Source organism: Colius striatus, chromosome 7 (assembly GCF_028858725.1).
Source record: "Colius striatus isolate bColStr4 chromosome 7, bColStr4.1.hap1, whole genome shotgun sequence".
Lineage (NCBI taxonomy): Eukaryota > Metazoa > Chordata > Aves > Coliiformes > Coliidae > Colius > Colius striatus.
In genome coordinates, this window is record NC_084765.1 from 22850 (window position 1) to 40346 (window position 17497).

At 69.6% G+C, this 17497-nt stretch overlaps 2 protein-coding genes across 3 annotated transcripts; one reads left to right on the top strand and one right to left on the bottom strand.

The window, feature by feature from the left end:
• The first annotated feature begins 4100 nt into the window (after positions 1 to 4100).
• PKP3 (plakophilin 3) lies at positions 4101 to 10965 on the top strand. The gene is made up of 13 exons (XM_061999983.1): positions 4101 to 4326; positions 5280 to 5356; positions 5522 to 6225; positions 6898 to 7021; positions 7173 to 7377; positions 7558 to 7732; positions 7987 to 8104; positions 8380 to 8547; positions 8856 to 9041; positions 9245 to 9398; positions 9810 to 10002; positions 10474 to 10561; positions 10770 to 10965. The coding sequence occupies exons 1-13, from the start codon at positions 4101 to 4103 to the stop codon at positions 10803 to 10805; spliced, it is 2454 nt and encodes an 817-aa protein (XP_061855967.1). The 3' UTR covers positions 10806 to 10965.
• Positions 10966 to 12008: 1043 nt separating this feature from the next.
• On the bottom strand, positions 12009 to 16915 carry SIGIRR (single Ig and TIR domain containing). 2 transcript variants are annotated; one of them, XM_061999899.1, is made up of 10 exons: positions 16448 to 16915; positions 14898 to 15009; positions 14446 to 14632; positions 14230 to 14360; positions 13933 to 14073; positions 13687 to 13830; positions 13511 to 13613; positions 13291 to 13441; positions 12620 to 12800; positions 12009 to 12475 (listed from the first exon to the last, which is right to left on the bottom strand). In XM_061999899.1, exons 2-10 carry the CDS (start codon positions 14902 to 14904, stop codon positions 12297 to 12299), a joined length of 1224 nt encoding a protein of 407 aa, XP_061855883.1. In that variant the 5' UTR covers positions 14905 to 15009; positions 16448 to 16915; the 3' UTR covers positions 12009 to 12296. The 2 variants fall into 2 exon arrangements, with proteins under 2 accessions (XP_061855883.1, XP_061855884.1); XM_061999900.1 differs by lacking the exon at positions 16448 to 16915 and adding an exon at positions 15886 to 15912.
• Between the last annotated feature and the right edge of the window lie 582 nt (positions 16916 to 17497).

Sequence of the window (17497 nt, forward strand, 5' to 3'; positions counted from 1 at the left end):
CCCTGTGCTGCTCAGCTCCGCTCCCCCTTCACACACTCACTCGCAGGAGCCCTTTGCTCACCCTCTGCCCTGGCACGGGCCGTGCCCAGCGCCTCAGGGGCTCCGGCAACGCCAGCCCCTCACCCAGTCCCGGGGGCACTGCCCTGGCCCTCAGCTCCCCCCCAGCCCTCAGCACCCCCAGCAGAGCTGGGACAGCCCCGGGGTGTCCCTGAGAGTGTTTTATTCCCCATCCTTGTCCGCGAGGCTCTGTGTGAGCACTCTCTGGGTGCCGGGGGGCGGGTTGCGGGGAGGGAGCAGCCCTGGCACCCCGCAGCCAGCGGGCACTCGCCGCTCCTCTCCTCTCCTCCTGCTGCTCCCCAGCGCTTGGGAAGTGCTTTGTTGTGGCTGAGGGCTCTGCCCCCTGTGCCAGGACTGGGCCTGTGGGCTGAGGAGTCCCAGGCAGGGCAGATGGGCCCTGCAGTGCTCCCAGGCCAGCAGCCAGTGCTCAGGTGCCAGCAGCTGCATCCCTGCAGCCACCTTTCCTCAGGCAGCACTTTGCAGCAGTTTCCAGGACAGCTCACAAAGGCACCAGAGCAGGCACCAGGCTGAGCCAGAGCTGATGCTGGAAGGGACTGGTGCCACCAGCACCATCCCCACTGGGGACACTGGTCCAGCCCACTGGGGACAGCGGCAGCAGTGGTGTGAGTGTGGGACCCCAGAGGGGTTTGCGTCTCGGGCAGGGGCTGAGCTGCGGTCAGGGGGAGCACGGGGCACACGGAGCCTGTCGCAGGCACGTCCCTGCTGTCGGAGGAGCAGCCCTGGCGCTGGATGGGCAGCTCGCCCTGCCCCGGGCTGGGGCTCCTTGGAGGCAGGGAGGCCCACGGCAGCCTGGAGCAGCCTCCTGCCAGGGCTGCAGCGGCCATGGGGCTGGGTGAGGGCAGCCTTCCTGACACCTTTAGGCTGAGAACGGCCCGAGCGTGACGGCAGTGGCGGGGTGGAGGGTCCTGGGCAGCCCCTGCCCTCCGCTGGGCCGTGCCAGGCTGTGCAGCGCTCAGCAGCCCCTGCAGAGCACTGGGTGCTGCGTGGAGCACGGGCTGCCGTGCTGATGGGAGCGATGGCCCCCAAACTGGTTTGGCCCGTTTCTAACGCTCCCTCTCTGCTTATCAGGCTTCAAAGGGCTCCTGCTCCATCCCACGCGCACAAACACGCTCCCTCTGCACCCCGGAACCCCCTGCACCCCAACAACCGTGTGTGTATGTGTGTGTCCCCCAGCTCTGCGTCCCCTCTCATCTCCTGTCGGCAGCCCCAAGCCCTTGTTGCCCCTGTGAGGGCTCTGCTGGGGGTGCTCAGGGGGCTGTGCTGGAGAGGACACATTGCACCGTGGCAGTGATGGGGGCTGCAGGTGATGTCAGGCAGCATCACCCAGGCGGCTGAGACGTGGTTCTGCCGCCCGGCACGGTGCAGCCGGGACCCCCCGCGGCATCCCCACGGCATCCCGGCCGTGCCAAGGCTCCCAAAGCACCGGCTCGGCTGCGAGGAGAGAGGGGGGTTTGGAGCTCACATGCAAAACGACGGCACAGAGACTGGTTGGGTAAGCTGCCGGGGCGGGCCCGGCCCACGGCCCCACGCCTGCCGCAGCCGGCAGCACCCACCCCGCGCCGGGGCACCCACGGCTGCGCCCGCCACGATGCTGCAGGACGACGGCCCTGCGCTGCCCCACGCCAAGGTACGTGCCGGCCGGGGCGACAGCCGCCTGGCCCTGGGCTGCTCTGGCCACTGCCGTGTCCCTCCTCGCCTCGTGCCTCAGTTTCCCCCGCCACGGCTCTTGGCACGTGTGTGCCGTGGCCACTCCCTGCCCGCAGTGCTGCCCTGGGGACTCCCGGCTTTGGGGACAGGCCCTCGGTGGGGCTCAGGGGCTGGGGGAGGACAGTGTGCACCCCAGGGCTGGGGGGCTGCCTGGGGAGGGGCTCTGTCACCCCTTGGAGGAGGGGAGATGTGTCCAGGAGATGGGGGTGCCGGTGGCTGCTTTGGGAACCCCCAGGCTGGGTCGATCACCCTGACGGTGCTGCACACCCTCGGGAATCCCCCACTTCTCCAGATGTGTGGGTTTTGGTGCCAATTTGCTCCTTTTGAAGCATCCCAGCACGTCCCCGCCCCTGTCCAGGACTTTGCCCCATTGATGAGCCACTTTACGAGGCGAGTGCTGCCAGTTTCAGCTCCAGACCTGCCTCAGCCTCCCCCAAATCACCCTGTGACCCACCCCCTCGCCTCTTTCCATCTTTAAGCTGCAAGGCAGCGTTACACGGGGCGGGACGGGGGCTTGGATGGTGGACAGAGCCTGGGGATGGGATTGTCAGGCAGGCAGAGCCTGGAGCCCGCGGCTGCAGGTGGGCTCTGGGACATCCCTTTGTGCCCTGCAGAGGCTGCCAGGGCCATCCCCAAGCCCCTCGGTGGCTGGCACGGGGAGGGCGGGCGGGCAAGCAGCGGCTTGCACCGGGAGCGAACCTCCCTCCCCGCCTGCTCCCGGGGGAACCCGTGATTCACCCGGGCTCGCAGGGCTGGGAGCGCCCGGGCGAGCGCTGCCAAGCGCCCCGCGGGGAGGGCGCCCGGGTGGGACGTGGGGGTGGGCGCTGGGCTTAGCCCTGGGTGTTGTACCCCGAAAGGGTCAGGCGTGACCCTGGAGCCAAGGAGGGGCTCCCGCTACACCCATGGGGACCCTCCTGGGGCTGGGGGTGCGTCCCCTTCTGTAATGGTGGCACCGGCACTGGCACCCCACTGGGGTTTGGGGAGCCATCCAGGCAGGGACTGTCACCCCAAAACCCGACCCGCAGCTCCTGCCACCCCACCCCGGCACCAGGCGCCGCTGCTGACAGCAGCACATTCCTTGGGGACAGCCGCCCTTTTCACCCTCCGAACGCAGCGCAACAGCCGCCGGCCTTGCCAGCGCTGCGGGTGTAACCGCGGCCGCGTCACGCACCGGCACGGCCCGGGATGCCTCTGCCAGGCCCCGGGAGCGACACTGCCAAGAGTGAGCCGCGGCGTGCCCGGGGCCGTGGCCGCGTTGCCACGCTCGCCTGCAACCAGGCACGGCGGGGCTGGGTCCTGGGGCCCACGGGCAGGGCAGAGCCCGGGCGCAGCTCTGGCCAGGAGCGAGCAGCCCCAGGGGCAGACGGAGGGTGGTGTGAGACCCCAGGAGGGGGTTTGGGGAGCCTGTTCCCAGCTCCCCGGGCTGGGGGGACGCGGCATCTCGCAGCCCGGCCACGCCGGGGTCGGCCGTGGCGGCTCGGCAGGGCTCGGCGGGTGGGGTGAGCCTAATTAGTGCCTGTGCTGCAGCGGCTGAGTCACGGCGTTGGGTACCGGGGCCTGCCCGCGCTCAGCCAACCCTCCTCCTTTCTGTTATTGTTGTCTTTATCTCCCTGGCTGATTGGGAAAGCAAAGCAGGGACAGCCTGGCCAGCAATTGCTGCCCCTTGACCCCTGCTCTGACCCCTCGGCCCCTGTGCCAGAGGCGTTTGCGTGGTGGGGGGCAGCCGGGGGCTGTGTTCGGTGGCAGGGGTCTGGGGGGTCTCGCAGGAGGTGGCTCGGGGGGCTCTCCGGGGAGGACACCCGGGGGCTGCTGGTGGGGGTCCCAGGCTGGCTGGGAGCTTGCCCAGGGACCTGGGGCTCCCCTGGTAGGCTACGTGTGGGTCTGGGGCTCTCCAGGAAGATGGCCCAGGGGTCTTGGGGTTCACTGGAGGCACAGAGTGAGGGTCTGAGGCTCGATGGCGGCGCTGCCTGGGGTCCAAGTCTCCACTGGGAGGCCAGGAGGGGGTCTGGGGCTTGCTGGGGGGACAGCGCAGGGGTCTGTGTCTCGCTGCTGTGGCCGCCCGGGGGTCAAGGGGGAGGCTGCTGGGGGGGCCACAGGTACAACCAGGTCACTCCCGTCCCTCCTGCCCCGCGCTGCCCCGGGCGCCTCCGCCCGCGGCGTGACGGTGCGGTGACGGTGCCGGCGGTGTCCCTGGCCGCCGCGGCCTCCTCCTTCGTGCCGAGGCGTGTCGGCGGGGCGGGCCGGGAGCCTCCCAGCCAGCTCGGGGAGCCGCCGCCACGCTCACCTGCGCCCGGCCCCGGCCCCGCACCGCCGCCATGCAGGAGACCAACGCGTTCTTGCTGTCGGCCCTGCAGCCCGAGGCCGGCGTCTGCTCGCTGGCTCTGCCCTCGGACCGGCAGCTGGACGGCAGGAGCCGCGAGGCGGCCGAGGCCCAGCGCCTGCGCAGCGCCCGCGTCCAGGAGCAGGTCCGAATCCGCATGATGCTGCGGGGACAAGCGCCCGCCCGCCTCGAGGGTCCCGACCACGTCGATGGAGCCAGAGGTGGGAGAACCTTGGGATCAGAGCAGACCCCCCGGGCACGGGCGCTGGCGGTGGCCCCTGGGGCACTGCCGACCCCTCAGCTCACGCCCTGGCCAGGAGGGTACCCCCCACCCCAGCCCAGCCGAGCCCCCCACCACGCTCCCAGCGCTGGGGATGGGGTCCCACGGCCCTGGTGTAGGTGTGTTTCATCCCTCTCAGGGGCTGTGCCTCAGTTTCCCCACCTGCCTCACGGTGGGGATGAGTGCCGGGGGTCCTGGATCCCGCTTTGGGCTGGTGGGGGGTTGGTTTTCCTGGTCCTGGCCGATCCCTCCCGTCCCCCCCAGCCTCGACACGGCGCAGCTGGCCGGGCTCCAAGCTCCTCCATTAACGTCTGTGCTCGCAGCCTCCGCCCTGCTGCTTCGCCCTGCCCCGGCGTGGGGCTTCACGCACCCCCCAGTCCCACGGGACCCTGGCGCTGGGGACCCCCCTCAGCACCCCCAGGGCTGCCCTGGGTGTGGGTCAGGCCTCATCCCCACCGGGGCTACCAGTGGTCTCCCGTCCCCGCCGGCGGCCCCGGGGCGGTGGGAAGGTTGGGGGATGGCGCTGGGGGCAGTGGGGTGGTGGGGTCCAGGTCAGGCCCCCGTCCCCGGGCTGGTGGAGTCAGGACTGGCTGTGGGGGCAGGTTCTGGGCCGCCGGTCTGGCTGCAGTGCTGGGTACTGGGCTGAGCAGCCGCGTCCCCACCAAGGTGCCAATTACTGCCCTTGCCGTCGGGGCACGGTGACTGACGCCGCTTGGCACTGCCACCGCCTCTGCTGCTCGCTGTGGGCAGCAGCCAGGCCTTTGCCTGTCCCCCTTCAGTGCCGTTGCACCCCCAGAGCAGGACCCCCGGTGATGGATCGCGGGGGGTCTCGGTCCCCAGGCCCACCTCTGTGCGCTCTGGTGCTCACGCTGCTCCCTCCATCCCCTCCTGCAGGGGCTCCGTACGGCACCGCCCTGCGCTCGTCCTTCAGCTCCCGCTCCCAGAGCAACGGCGTGGACCCCAAAGCTTCGGTACGATCGGGGGGCCGGCCCCTCGCCCCCGTGCCAGCGCCCCTCGCTGTGGCGGCCGGGGACGCCGGCGCACACCCGGCTCTGCCCGGAGGAAGCGCTAGCCTTCGTCCTTCCCTCTCGCCCCGGCGCTCGCGGGCAGCCCCTAATCCCGCTTACCCCCCGCAGCTGTACCAGCCGCTGCCCAAGAAGGACTTCGGCACGCTGAAGGGCAGCGGCTGGTCGTCGCGCTCGGCCGTGGACCTCACCCCGCACAAGCGGATGGCGACCGTCGGCAACGGCAGCCTGCCCAAGGGCCGCGGCTACGGCGCCGGCTACGCCGTGCCCCCGCTGGCGGCCGCCTCGCCGCGGCCCAGCTCCTTCCACGAGCGCAACTACCGCTCCCGGCAGAACCTGGACACGCTGTCGCTGCGCTCGCTGCGCCTGGCCGATGGGCCGCCGCCGCCCGACGACCGCTACAGCGTCATCTCGGAGCAGCTGGACCCCGTGGGACACCGGCCCCTCTACAAAGGCCACGGCAACGGCGGCTTCGCGCGCTCCTACACCTTCGAGCGGCAGCTGAGCGCCGGCTCGGCCTCCAAAGCCGCCTCGGAATGGCTGGAGGCGGCCGAGGCGCCGCAGGGCCGCACCATCCGCGCGCCCGCCATGCGCACGCTGCAGCGCTTCCAGAGCAACAACCGCTCGCGCCTCAGCGCCGGCTCCTTCGGCGCCTCGCAGCCGGGCGCCGGCGGCTCCTACCTGGGGCTGGTGGAGCACAGCTCCCGCGCGCCCTCCGTGCGCAGCCTGGCCGAGTCCGGACACCGCCTGCAGGACCAGCGCGCCGCCGACATCTACAACGGGCACGGCACGCTGCTCAGCCACCAGTCCGGGGGGTGAGTGACCGCGGGGGCTGCTCCTCCTGCTCCCCTGGCCCCCATGCCCACCTCAGTCCCTGTGCCCACCTCAGCCCCCATGCCCACCTCAGCTCAACTCGACCCCCATGCCCACCTCAGCTCACCTCAGCCCCCATGCCCACCTCAGCTCACCTCAACCCCCATGCCCACCTCAGCTCAACTCAGCCCCCATGCCCACCTCAGCCCCCGTCCCAACCTCAGCCCCCATGCCCACCTCAGCTCAACTCAACCCCCGTGCCAACCTCAGCCCCCATGCCCACCTCAGCCCCTATGCCCACCTCAGGTCACCTCAACCACCATGCCCACCTCAGCCCCCATGCCCACCTCGGTTGCTTGTCCCGTTGAGGACAAACCCCTGGCGTTACCCCGCCGAGAGGGCAGCAGGAGGCAGGGCGAGACAGTGGCCATCGGCCCCGTAGCCGTGAAGCACAAGGGGGTGACCCGTGTGCCCTGCCTGTGGCCTCTGCTCCTCTCACGGACACGTCCCGAGCTGGGAGGGATGGGGCAGGTTGGGAGTCTCGTGCCCCAAGGGTGTGGTGGGGATGGAGACGGGTTGAGGGGTCTCCTCTGAGATGTGGGATGAGGTGTGGTGCAGAGGACCCTTGTGGGATGCTCTGCTGGGGCTCCGCCTCACCTGCTCGCGGCTTCCAGGTTTGACGACATCGACCTGCCCTCGGCAGTGAAATACCTGATAGCCAGCGACCCCAACCTGCAGGTGCTGGGCGCTGCCTACCTCCAGCACAAATGCTACAGCGACAGCAACGCCAAGAAGCAGGTGAGCACGCTGGGGCCCGAGGACAGAGAAGGGGCTGTCCCCGGCCCCGCTGCCGCGGCAGGGAGCAGCAGAGGGAGGGAGCCCCAGCCCCCCACCACACAGGAGAGCAGCCGGGCGTCTCACCCTGCCCGCGCCCTCCCCTCCCTCCCAGGCCCGCAGCCTCCAGGCCATGCCCAAGCTGGTGAAGCTGTTCAACAGCCCCAACCAGGAGGTGCAGCGCCATGCCACCGGCGCCATGCGCAACCTCATCTACGACAACGCCGAGAACAAGCTGGCGCTGGTGGAGGAGAACGGCATCTACGAGCTCATGCGCACGCTGCGGGAGCCCGACGACGAGCTGCGCAAGAACGTCACAGGTTGGGGCGCTGGCGGGGCCGGGAGGGGTCCCCCGGCGCCGGGGGTGCCGCGTGGTGCCCTCCCCCGGGAGTAAAGCTCTTTGTGTCACGGCTGCCCACGCTGCCCGTGGCCACTGCTGGTGACCCCCGGGGGGAGGGGGGTCGGGCAGTTCCTGGGGCTGAGGATCCCCCTCTGCGCAGGGATCCTCTGGAATCTCTCCTCCAGCGACAACCTGAAGGATCGTCTGGCGCGGGACACGCTGGAGCAGCTCACGGACCTGGTCCTGGTCCCTCTGTCCGGGCTGGGAGGCTCAGGTGTCATCCAGCAGAACCCCTCAGAGGCAGAGATCTTCTACAACTCCACCGGCTTCCTCAGGTACCTGCTCGGGGCCGGCTCCGCTCCTGCTGCGGGGAGAGAAAGCTTTGGGTGGAGGAAGAGACCCCATCTGTACCGTGTGCAGGGGGAACAAGGTCTGGGGCTCGTTTCTGGGGTCCTCACCCCTCACAGCCCTCGTGTACTGAGGTGAAGCCTGGTCAGCCCCACGGGGGAGGCTTTGGCTGCTCAGTGGCAGGACGGGGGGGTCCCGGGGAGACCCCTTCTCGCCGTGATGGGCCCGTGTTGCCCTGCAGGAACCTCAGCTCTGCCAGCCAGCAGACGCGGCAGAAGATGCGCGAGTGCCACGGGCTGGTGGACTCCATGATCCACTATGTGAACAGCTCCCTGGAAGTGGGCAAGTCAGAGGACAAGGTGAGCCCTGGAGCTGGGTGCTGGGAGGGTTTGGGTGCCCTGGGAGTGAGTGCTGCTGCTCCCCCCTTCCCCGCGGCCACCAGCTCATCACGGTGCAAAGGCAGCGCTCGGTGTGGTGGGGAAACCAGCCTGGCTGCATTTGGGTTCCCTGGGCACAGAGGGCGTCATCAGGGTGACTCTGGCCGTGGGCTCACAGCCTGGGGGACGTGCCAGTGGGAGCTGCCCTGGCAGGGCCACAAGGGCTGAGCCCCCCGTGTCCCACCTCCCCTCTCCAGAGCGTGGAGAACGCCGTCTGCGTCCTGCGCAACCTCTCCTACCGCCTGTACGACGAGATGCCCCCGTCCTCCCTGCAGCGCCTGGAAGGGCACCGGAGGAACACCAGCAGCGTGGTGCCCGGGGAGCTGGTGGGCTGCTTCAGCCCCCAGAGCAAGAAAGCCCGTGAGGTCCGTGCTGGGGACACCGCGGCGGGCATGGCCGGGGGTGGGTTGGCAGCGCTGGTGACGCCAGGGCGGAGGCGGACGCCGGCCACGGCTCGAGGGTGAATCGAGGCTGAATCAGGGGGGTGTGGGGTGAATCAAGGGGTGTGGGGTGAATCAAGGGGTGTGGGGTGAATCAGGGTGCCAAACTCCAGCTTGGCTGTGCTATGGGGCAAGATGCAGCTGGGGCGACCTCCCAGGTCCCACCAGCCCAGAGCTGCCCAAGGGGTTTGGGGCCAGGGGGACACCAACAGCGCTGCCCCTTGTCCCCGCAGCACTACCTGAACGCCGACATTGTCACCTTCACGGAGGTCTCCAAGGACCCCAAGGGCATGGAGTGGCTCTGGAACCCGCAGATCGTGGGCATCTACAACCGGCTGCTGCAGCGCTGCGAGCTCAACAAGCACACGACCGAGGCGGCGTCGGGCGCTCTGCAGAACATCACCGCCGGGGACCGCAGGGTGAGGGACCGGCCCCGCAGCTCCGCGCCCTGCCCGGTGGTCCCTGCGCTGGGGAGGGGGGCTGCCCGTCCCTGGGGGCTGCTGCCAGCCCAGTGCCCGCAGACCTGGCCCCCTTAGGGAGGAGGAGGGGGCTGGGGTGGGAGGAGGAGGACTCGGGGTGCCCGGTGGAGCCTGGCAGCAGCGGGTGTGTGTTTGCCTGGCAGTGGGCGGGCGTGCTGAGCCGGCTGGCGCTGGAGCAGGAGCGCATCCTCAACCCGGTGCTGGATCGCGTCCGCACCGCCGACCACCACCAGCTGCGCTCCCTGACCGGGCTCATCCGCAACCTGTCCCGCCATGCCCGCAACAAGGACGAGATGTGTGAGTGCTGAGGAGGGGCCCTGCAGGCACCCCCCACCCTTTATCCTCTTCCTCCGGCCTCCAGCCAGCTCCCACCAGCCCTGTGCCCCTCCCTGCCTGCTGCAGCCCCGCTCGCAGCCGACTGCTCCATCCCAGCCCCCCTGCAGCCCCCTACGTTGTGCTCCACCTCCAACCCCACCGTCTCACTTGGCTTTGTCCCTGTCCCCCAGCTCCTCTCCCTGGCTGACGAGGCGTCTCAGTTCAGAGAGCAAAGGGCTTGCAGGGTTCCCTGGTGCCATCCCACAGCTCCTCAGCTGGGCCCCCTGTCCCCACATTTTCCCCTGGAGCTGCGTATTTCACCCCCCCTCACCCTGCTGCTGCGTGTCCCCGGGGTCTGGCCACCAGCCCTGAGGGGATGCCTTTGTCCCCCAGCCACCAAGGTGGTCAGCCACCTGATCGAGAAGCTGCCGGGGAGCGTCGGGGACAAAGCGCCGCCCGCAGACGTCATCGTCAACATCGTGGCTGTCCTCAACAACCTGGTGGTGGAGAGCCCCATGGCCGCCCGCGACATCGTCTACTTCGACGGCCTCAGGAAGCTCTTCTACATCAAGAAGCGAAGGGACAGGTGGGAGCTTCCCATCTGCTCTGCTCTCCGTGTCTGCTCTGCTCTCCGTGTCTGCTCTGCTCTCCGTGTCTGCTCTGCTCTCCCCGTCTGCTCTGCTCTCCCTGTCTGCTCTGCTCTCCCCTTCCTCCCCTGGTCCAGCAGAAGGGTCACAACCAATCTCCTGGTGCAAGGCTTGGTGTTGGGAGTCCGTAGAGCAGCTCAGAGTGGCCTCCTGGCCACCTCCCAGCCCTTTGCTGCCTCCTCAGGCTGCCCCACCGTGAGGCTGCCCATCACTGCAGCTGCCTTCTTCCCACCTGGATGCTTCTCACGTCCCTGTCCCCTGCCCATGCCGAGGGCTCCATGCTTTAGCCTTCTGCCTCTTCCCACCGGCACTGAGCCCTCAGCCCCTCCGGGGTGGTACCCTTGGGCTGGTGGGCACCACTCCGTGCCCGTGGGTTACCCAGAGCTCATTGTGTCCCGTCCCTGTCGCAGCCCAGACAGTGAGAAGTCCTCCAGAGCAGCAGCCAGCCTCCTGGGCAACATGTGGCAGTACACCAAGCTCCACCGCGACTTCAAGATGGTGAGTACCCCGTGCCGGGGCCCGGGGGTGGGTCCCCAGGGGTCAGGGCTGGGGGCTTCACCCCAGACAGCCACACCACCCGCGTGCTTCCAGGCTGGGGCTCGGGCTCCTGAGGGGCAGAGGTGTCCCCGGGGCGCCGTGGCAGCGGTGGGGCGGGTGCCGGGGCAGTGCGGCCGCCCCGTGTGACCAGCGCCCTGTCTCCTCGCAGAAGGGCTACCGGAAGGAGGATTTCCTCGGCCTGTGAGGACGACCCCCGGGAGCCACAGCCCAGCCCTGACTCCCCCTGCCAGGACGCTCCTGGCCGTGCCCTGGGGAGGCCGCTCGCTGCCACATCCCGCTCCGTAGCGTAGTCCCCGCCGCGTCCCTCCCCTTCCCCTGCCACAGCCTTAAACCCAGCGACTGCTTCAGGCTCTGCTGCGGGACCCCAGACCCCAGTCAATGGGGGGCTGCCCCACGGCACCCACGGGTCCTCAGCCCCTGGGGACCCTCCCTGCTGCCGGGGGGCTGAATGCAAAGCTCAGCGTGTCTGGTGACTGGGTGGAGGGGCAGGAGCTGCCGGGCTTTGGGGAGGCTCCTGTAGAGCGATGCCGGTGCAGAGGGGGCTTCTGTGGGGACCCCACTGCTGCTCCCCACGTTGCAGGGCAGCGGGGGCTGGGGGGGCAGCACCGCCCTGGCTGCGTGGGGATGGGGCTTCACATGGCTCAGGGGGCGCTGTGGCTGTAAGGAGCTGGGAAGCGGTGCTGGGCACGTGGTGGTGAGTCCCCCCTTTGCCAGCGAGGGGAGGTGGGGGCGTTGTGCCTGAGGCTCCCTGTGCCCTGCCGGGCTTGGGGCCGGGTCTGGCCGCTGCTGCATCACAGAGCGTTTGCTGGGTGGCATCTCCCTGCCTGGTGTGAGGAGATGCCCTCGGTGCCGGGTGCAGTGCCAGAGCTCTCCCTGCCGAGAGCCGGGCCGGGGTGTGAGCGGGGGCTGCGGGGTGGCTTCGGGCTGCCAGCGGGTTTGGGGGTGGTTGGGGAGCCCCTGTGCTTGGGGGGCATCACGGGCTCCTTTGGGAAATGAGGTGGGGTCGGGTCAGGGGTGCGAGGGGGAGGCCACGTGGCGCTGCCAGCGAGCTGGCACCCGGCGTGCTCTGGGCTGGGGGCGTCACAGTACCTTTGTCTCCCCAGCTCTCTGTGTAGAAACTCCCCAAGCCCTGTATATCTCTGAAATAAAGGCCTTGAATGATGCCGCTTGCCCCCTCACTGGGATGAGGGAGAGGCAGAGGACCCCGCAGGATGCTGGCACGTGGCTGAGCTCACCCCACGGTGCCACCGCGCCCTGGCGGGTGCACGGGGATGGGACACGGCAGTGTTTGTCCCACTCAGCCCGTGGTGGGGACAGACCTGCTCACGGCACCCACGGCCCTGCAGACGGACATGACTCCCTCGGAGCAGCAGCGTTTTATTGCCACGGGGGTTTCTGTGGGAGAGAGGGTGCTGCAGCCCCTCTCACAGGGCACTTCTGTGCCTCTGAGCCACCGGGACTGGGGCATGGGGCTTCTCAGACAGCATCAGGCATCCCAAGGGCTCGTCTTGCACAGGACAAACGCCTCTGTGGTCAGGAGGAGGGGGCCCAGCACCCAAGGGTGCCCGGGCACTATGGGCAGGGGTGCCGCTGGTGCTGGTTTTGCACAGCAGAGTGTGGTGCCAGCCGGAGCCAGCTCCTCTCTTTCCCACCGAGCCCTTGGCTTCTGCCCCGCTCAGATGTCGTCCTCGGTCACCAGGCAGTAGAAGTCCGTGCGGGCGCCGTAGTTGCGTGACCCCAGGTCAGAGACGTCGAGCTCGGGCCTCTGGCTGTCCCTCAGCTGCGTGGCCGAGGCCGGGGCGGCGCCGCCGATGCGGGGAGGCGGGGGGCTCCCGAAGATGCACCCGCGCAGGCCTGCGAGAGCCAGGGACGTGGGCTTGGGCGGTGGGGAAGGGGCTAAACCCGCCCCTCCTGCCAGGGGGGCTGAGGCCAAGCCCACAGCTGACGTCTGCCGCACGTCTGACCCCACACCCCGGGGCAGCAGAGGGAGACAAGGACCTGTGCCGAGGTCCCCGTCCGGGTGCAGGTCTGCGCTGCTGTCCAGGTAGCTGCTGTGCAGGATCAGCATGGGGTCCTTGTCCTCCTGCAGCTGCGTCTGGGGGTCCCCCACGGTCCCCTGGAACGACACCTTGCGGGGCAGGGCCAGGCACAACTCCTTCCAGAAGTCCGATGACGGGGTCTGCGTGGTGGGGGGAGGAGATGGGCCACGCTGGGACCCCCACGGAGCCTCCCACGGGGCCGGGGAAGCTTTGTGGGGCTGGGCTGGCCCTTCCCAGCGCTGGGAGCCCAGCCAAGGGAGGGCCGTGCTGCCGGCCTGGCAGCGTGCCTGCGCGCCGTGGAGGAACCGGCCCGACCTGCTCCAGCGCTCCCAAGGGCTCCAGCTCCCAGCCTGGCCCTGAAATGGCTGGAGCAGCCACGGGCCAAAGCTTCTCCCCCAGAGCCAAGGGGGCTCCAGGCAGGCAGCTGGGCCAGGAGAGACCCTGGAGTGACCTGGGGCTCCTGCGCAGCCGGGCTGGGGGAGCGAGTACCCGGGGGCCCGGCTGCTCTGGCTTTTGAAAGATTGCCTCTGAGAGAGCCACGTGTCTGTGGGAGCGCTGAAGCATGGGGAACAGCCCCAGAGCGGGGTGGCCATGGGGTGGCTGTGGCACGGGGTGCTGCTCGGCTCTCACCATGGAGCCGGCTCGCCACACCAGCAAGGTGACTGCGCCGCGGTGCTGCCTCAGCAGGGTGATGGCAGGGTGGGTGATCTCCCGGTACTGGCTCTCAAAGACGATGAAGATGGGTTTCTTGGACAGCTCCAGCAGTCTCCAAAGCCCTTCCCTGTGGGACAGGCATGTGGCAAAGAGGGCAAAGACCCCGCCGACTCCTCTCCCCGGGGGCTGCTCCTACCTGAAGCTGCTGTTGCACCAGTCTTGCTCCAGGTAGGCGACGGAGAGGACGACGATGAGGCGGCGGCAGCGGCTCACGTTCATGATGAGGTCGGCCGACGGCTCTGCAGCCACAGGCGGTTCAGGCCCCCGGCCGCCGGCGCGGCCGCCCGGCCCGGCCCCCAGCCTGCTGCCTACCTGAGTTGGGCAGGATGGTTTGCTCGTCCAGGAACAGCTTGTAGCCGTAGCGGTTCTCCAGCTGCGGCTTCACGATGAAGTGGACGAACTTGCGGTCGTCCGGGCTGGCGGCGTGGGACACGTAGGCGTCGTACAGCTTCCCGTCTGCGACAGCCACGGGCACGGGCGGTGAGGCCGCGCACGGCTCTGCAGGGGGGCTGTCCCCAACATGGCCACCGCCTCCGTGCCCTTCCCCTCCCTGCTCACCGTTCATCTCCAGCTCGCCGTAGCGGTTCCGGTACCAGAGGAGCACGCTGAGGCGGCATCGGACGTAGAGCCCGGCCAGGAGCATCAGCAGCGCCAGGACCAGGAGGGCTGCCAGCACCGCGGGCACGTGCCCTGCCGCCTCTGCAAGGACAGGGAAGGGCAGGGCGAGCGTGGCCGGTGGCCCCTGGCCCAGGCTTGCGCTGCGCTGCGCTGGGAGCAGCTGCGACGAGCCCCGTGGGGCTCCGTTCCTGCCCTGTCCCCGGGGGACCTCCCTTCTCCGGCCCAGCGTGCCCCTACCTGCCCGCCGCAGGGTGAAGGTGGCCGTGGCGTTGCTGACCCAGCAGGCAAACACCCCGAAGTCGGCGTCCTGCGTGAGGTTGAGCTGCAGGACGCTGGCGAGGAGTCGCTGCGAGGCATTTTGGGCAAACCTGGGGAAAATGGGGCCCGGGTGGGTCGGGCTGGGTGGCGACCCCCTGCCAGACGGATGGAGGCACCCCAGGGCCGGCTCCTTACCAGGTGGTGTCCTGGCTGCTCTGGCTGCTCAGCTGCTGCCCGTCCTTGGTCCAGGCAGGGACGGGCTCGCAGCGCTCGGCAGCTGCCCAGCGCACGGTGCAGTTCAGCGCTACCCGGCTCCCCAGCACCAGCTCCAGCGTCTCGTTGGTGGCCGGGACCAGGATTTCGGGGGGCACGCTGCAAAAGGCTGGGAGCACAGAGGGAAGGGGGTTTTGAATGGGAAAACTGATCCAGCTCCCAGCTGGATGGGCAGCTGTCACGGCTATCAGTGGACAAACAAGCTCTGCCACGAAGGTCTGGTGAGAATTGGTGCTTGCAGCTGCTTTGCAGCAGGCTCAGCCAGTTTGGGGGCTGGGGTGGACCCTCACCTGCCCTACGAGGCAGAGGCAGAGCAGGGAGCCAGACCCCCTTTCCCGCTGGAAAGGGGCCAAAGTCTGCTCTGTGCAGCCTACCTGCCATGGTGTGCTCAGGAGCTGTGCGGGGCAGCTGCCGGCATCACCGCGGCCCGTGCAGCGGCTCCTGGGGGGCCAAAGTCCGGTGGCACCGGCGCAGGGCGGGCTGGGCCTGCGAGAGATCAGAGGCAGCTCTGTGAGCTGGCACAGGGAACGCCCTGGCAGGCCCCGGCGCTCCCCGCAGTGATCTGGGGCAGGGGGCAGCGGGTGCCGCTCCGGGGCAAAGCCAGAGCTGGTTCCTGGCTGCAGGAGGTGGCTGCTGCGTCTCCTGCCCACCCACGGTCTGGCCTTCCCGACCGGGAGGCGATTAATGACAAACTGAGGGCTGCAGGAGCTTAAAAGCGTGACTTTGGCCCAAAGCAAAGGCCAGTGAGGAGAAATGAGCCCCAGTGAGAGCTCAGCCACGGGGAGCTGGCGCTGCAGCTGCGTGGGGGGGCTCGGCAGCACCCCTCGGTGCACACACCCCCCATCCTGGCTGCACTGCTGCCTCCAGCCCAGTGGGTTTGCTGATTAACCCACAGGGTGGTTGGGTTTATCCTCCATCCCCAGACACCCGCAGAGCCCTCGCTGCGGGCGGCGTGGCCGCTGGGGCTGATGTGGGAACAACAAGGACGTCACGCTGTCGGTGCCCCTGCAGGGCAGCAGGACTGTGACCAGGCAGCGTGGTGCTGGGGCTGCGGGGAGAAACGTCTCACAGCCACCTCTGACCCACAGCTCCGTCGCTCTCGTTTGCAAACCAGTTCTGGGCCAGAGCAGAGCTGCTGGGGCTGGTCTCATCCCCGGGGAAACCAGCTGTGCTGCTGGAGAGGAAGGGGAAGGGGAAGGGGGTCTCCTGCACTGCTGTGGGCAGGGATGCAGGCAAGCCTCCTGCACTGCTTCCCTGGGGCACAGCAGCCCCCGTGCCAGGCCTGGGGTGACTCTGGGGGTCAAGGTGCGCAGGAGGCGACTGTAACGTGTTCTGCTTGAGCAGCTGCAAGGTGATTTATACCTCAAGTATTAACTGGGTTTCTCCAAGGACGGAGGAGCAGGAGGAGCACCTGGCACTTGCGTGGGGCAGGGGGTGGCAGATGCTACCCCCAGGTGGTGGGTGCTTTCCTGCCCCATGGGCACGTTCCAGCTGGGCTTAGTCCTGCCTGGAGGGGCCACTCACAAATTGTTTCAGCGATGGCTGGCAATAAGGAAGGTCCAACAAGGGCAGCCTGGTGAGAGCGCTCAGGGAGACCCTCAGGGCCATCCCGGCCCTGTGCAGCCCGTGGGGCCCCTTTGCTCCAGGGCACAAAACAGCGATGGGCACCCGAAGGGCTGCCGGGGAGGGAGGGAGGAGCACGGGTTAACGGGCAGCAGCATCCTCCTGCTTCCCACGGACCCGGGCTGGGGACGCTCCGGGTTCACAGGGGCAGAGGTCAGCGCGGCGGTCGGTGCCCGTGGGCTGCGGCATCCCCCCGCACGGCCCCGGGGACAGCCCGGGAGGGCAGCAGGACCCGCGGGGAGCGGGCCGAGCCCGCTGGCCCCGGCCGGGACGGAAAGGGAAGCGCAGGAGCCGCGTTTACCTTCGAGCTCAGCCGGGGCCCGGCCGCAGGTTCCCGGCCCGTCGCCCGCCTCGTGCTCCAGCCGCCGCAGCCGCCGGGACCCGCCCGAGCCCTGCCCGGGGGGTTTATCTACAACTCTTTTTTGGGGTAGTGGTTTATTTCTGTCCCCGCGGCCGGGCCGGGCCCTGCCCTTCGCCAGGCTCTCCCGCCCCAATGGCCGGGCCCGCGGCAGGGGCCGCCCGTCCCTCCCTCCCGCTGCTCCTCCTCCCGCCGCACCTGAACCTGCGGGCGAGAGAGAGCCGGCCCCGGCTGGGCTGGGGGGGACGGCCCCGGCTCCCGGAGCACACGGCGTGCGCGGGGCTGGGCTAAGGGGCACAGCCCCGGCTCCCGGCTAAGGGGGACAGCCCCGGCTCCCGGAGCACACAGCATGCGCGGCGCTGGGCTAAGCGGGACAGCCCCGGCTCTGTGCGGCTGCCAGAGCCCCCGCGGGGTCGGGGAGAGCCAGAGCCCGCGGCCTGAGCGCCGCGGCAGCGGTCCTGGCGCCTGCCCGGGCTGCGGGGGCTCTGCTGGCTGGCGCGCCGGGGCACAGCCTCCAGGTCGGCGCCGTCCGAGGGCTGAGCACCCGCAAACTCCGTGTTGTCGGGCGCCATCCAGGTGAGCTGCTGCGGCAGGGAGGGCCGGGGGCGGCTGTGCGGCCGCTGCCTGTGCCCCTGGGCGTCCCGGCCTCTCCCGTCTGTTCCCGTTCCCTCCACGGTTCTGCACGCTGCAGCCGGTTCCGCGGGGCAGCTTCCGCGGCTCGCCCCCGAGGCCGGGCCGGCGGGGGAAGGCTCCGTCAGCTTTGCACAGCTCCTGGCTCGGGGACCTCCCCTTGCCCACCGGGGCGTGCGGCGCGGGGGCGGCCGGGGCGTGCGGCTCCCACCGACCGCTCTAGTGGCCGATAGCGCTGGGACAGAGGCCGGGCTCGATGATCTTAAAGGCCTCTTCGAGCCGAAGCGGCTCTGCGCTCCCTGTCGCGGCTGTGCCGCGGCCGCCGGGTCCCGCCGAGCCCGTTCCCGTGGCGACTGCCGCCCG

What these genes read in the sequence shown, in the direction of transcription:
- PKP3 (XM_061999983.1), top strand. Translation starts at nt 4,101, where the DNA reads ATGCAGGAGACCAACGCGTTCTTGCTGTCGGCCCTGCAGCCCGAGGCC. An exon ending in ACAGCAACGCCAAGAAGCAG is followed by an intron (nt 7,022 to 7,172) that starts GTGAGCACGCTG and finishes CCTCCCTCCCAG; the next exon opens with GCCCGCAGCCTCCAGGCCAT. An exon ending in AACTCCACCGGCTTCCTCAG is followed by an intron (nt 7,733 to 7,986) that starts GTACCTGCTCGG and finishes GTTGCCCTGCAG; the next exon opens with GAACCTCAGCTCTGCCAGCC.
- SIGIRR (XM_061999899.1), bottom strand. An exon ending in AGCAGCCAGGACACCACCTG is followed by an intron (nt 14,361 to 14,445) that starts GTAAGGAGCCGG and finishes CATTTTCCCCAG; the next exon opens with GTTTGCCCAAAATGCCTCGC. An exon ending in TGGTGCAACAGCAGCTTCAG is followed by an intron (nt 13,442 to 13,510) that starts GTAGGAGCAGCC and finishes CCTGTCCCACAG; the next exon opens with GGAAGGGCTTTGGAGACTGC.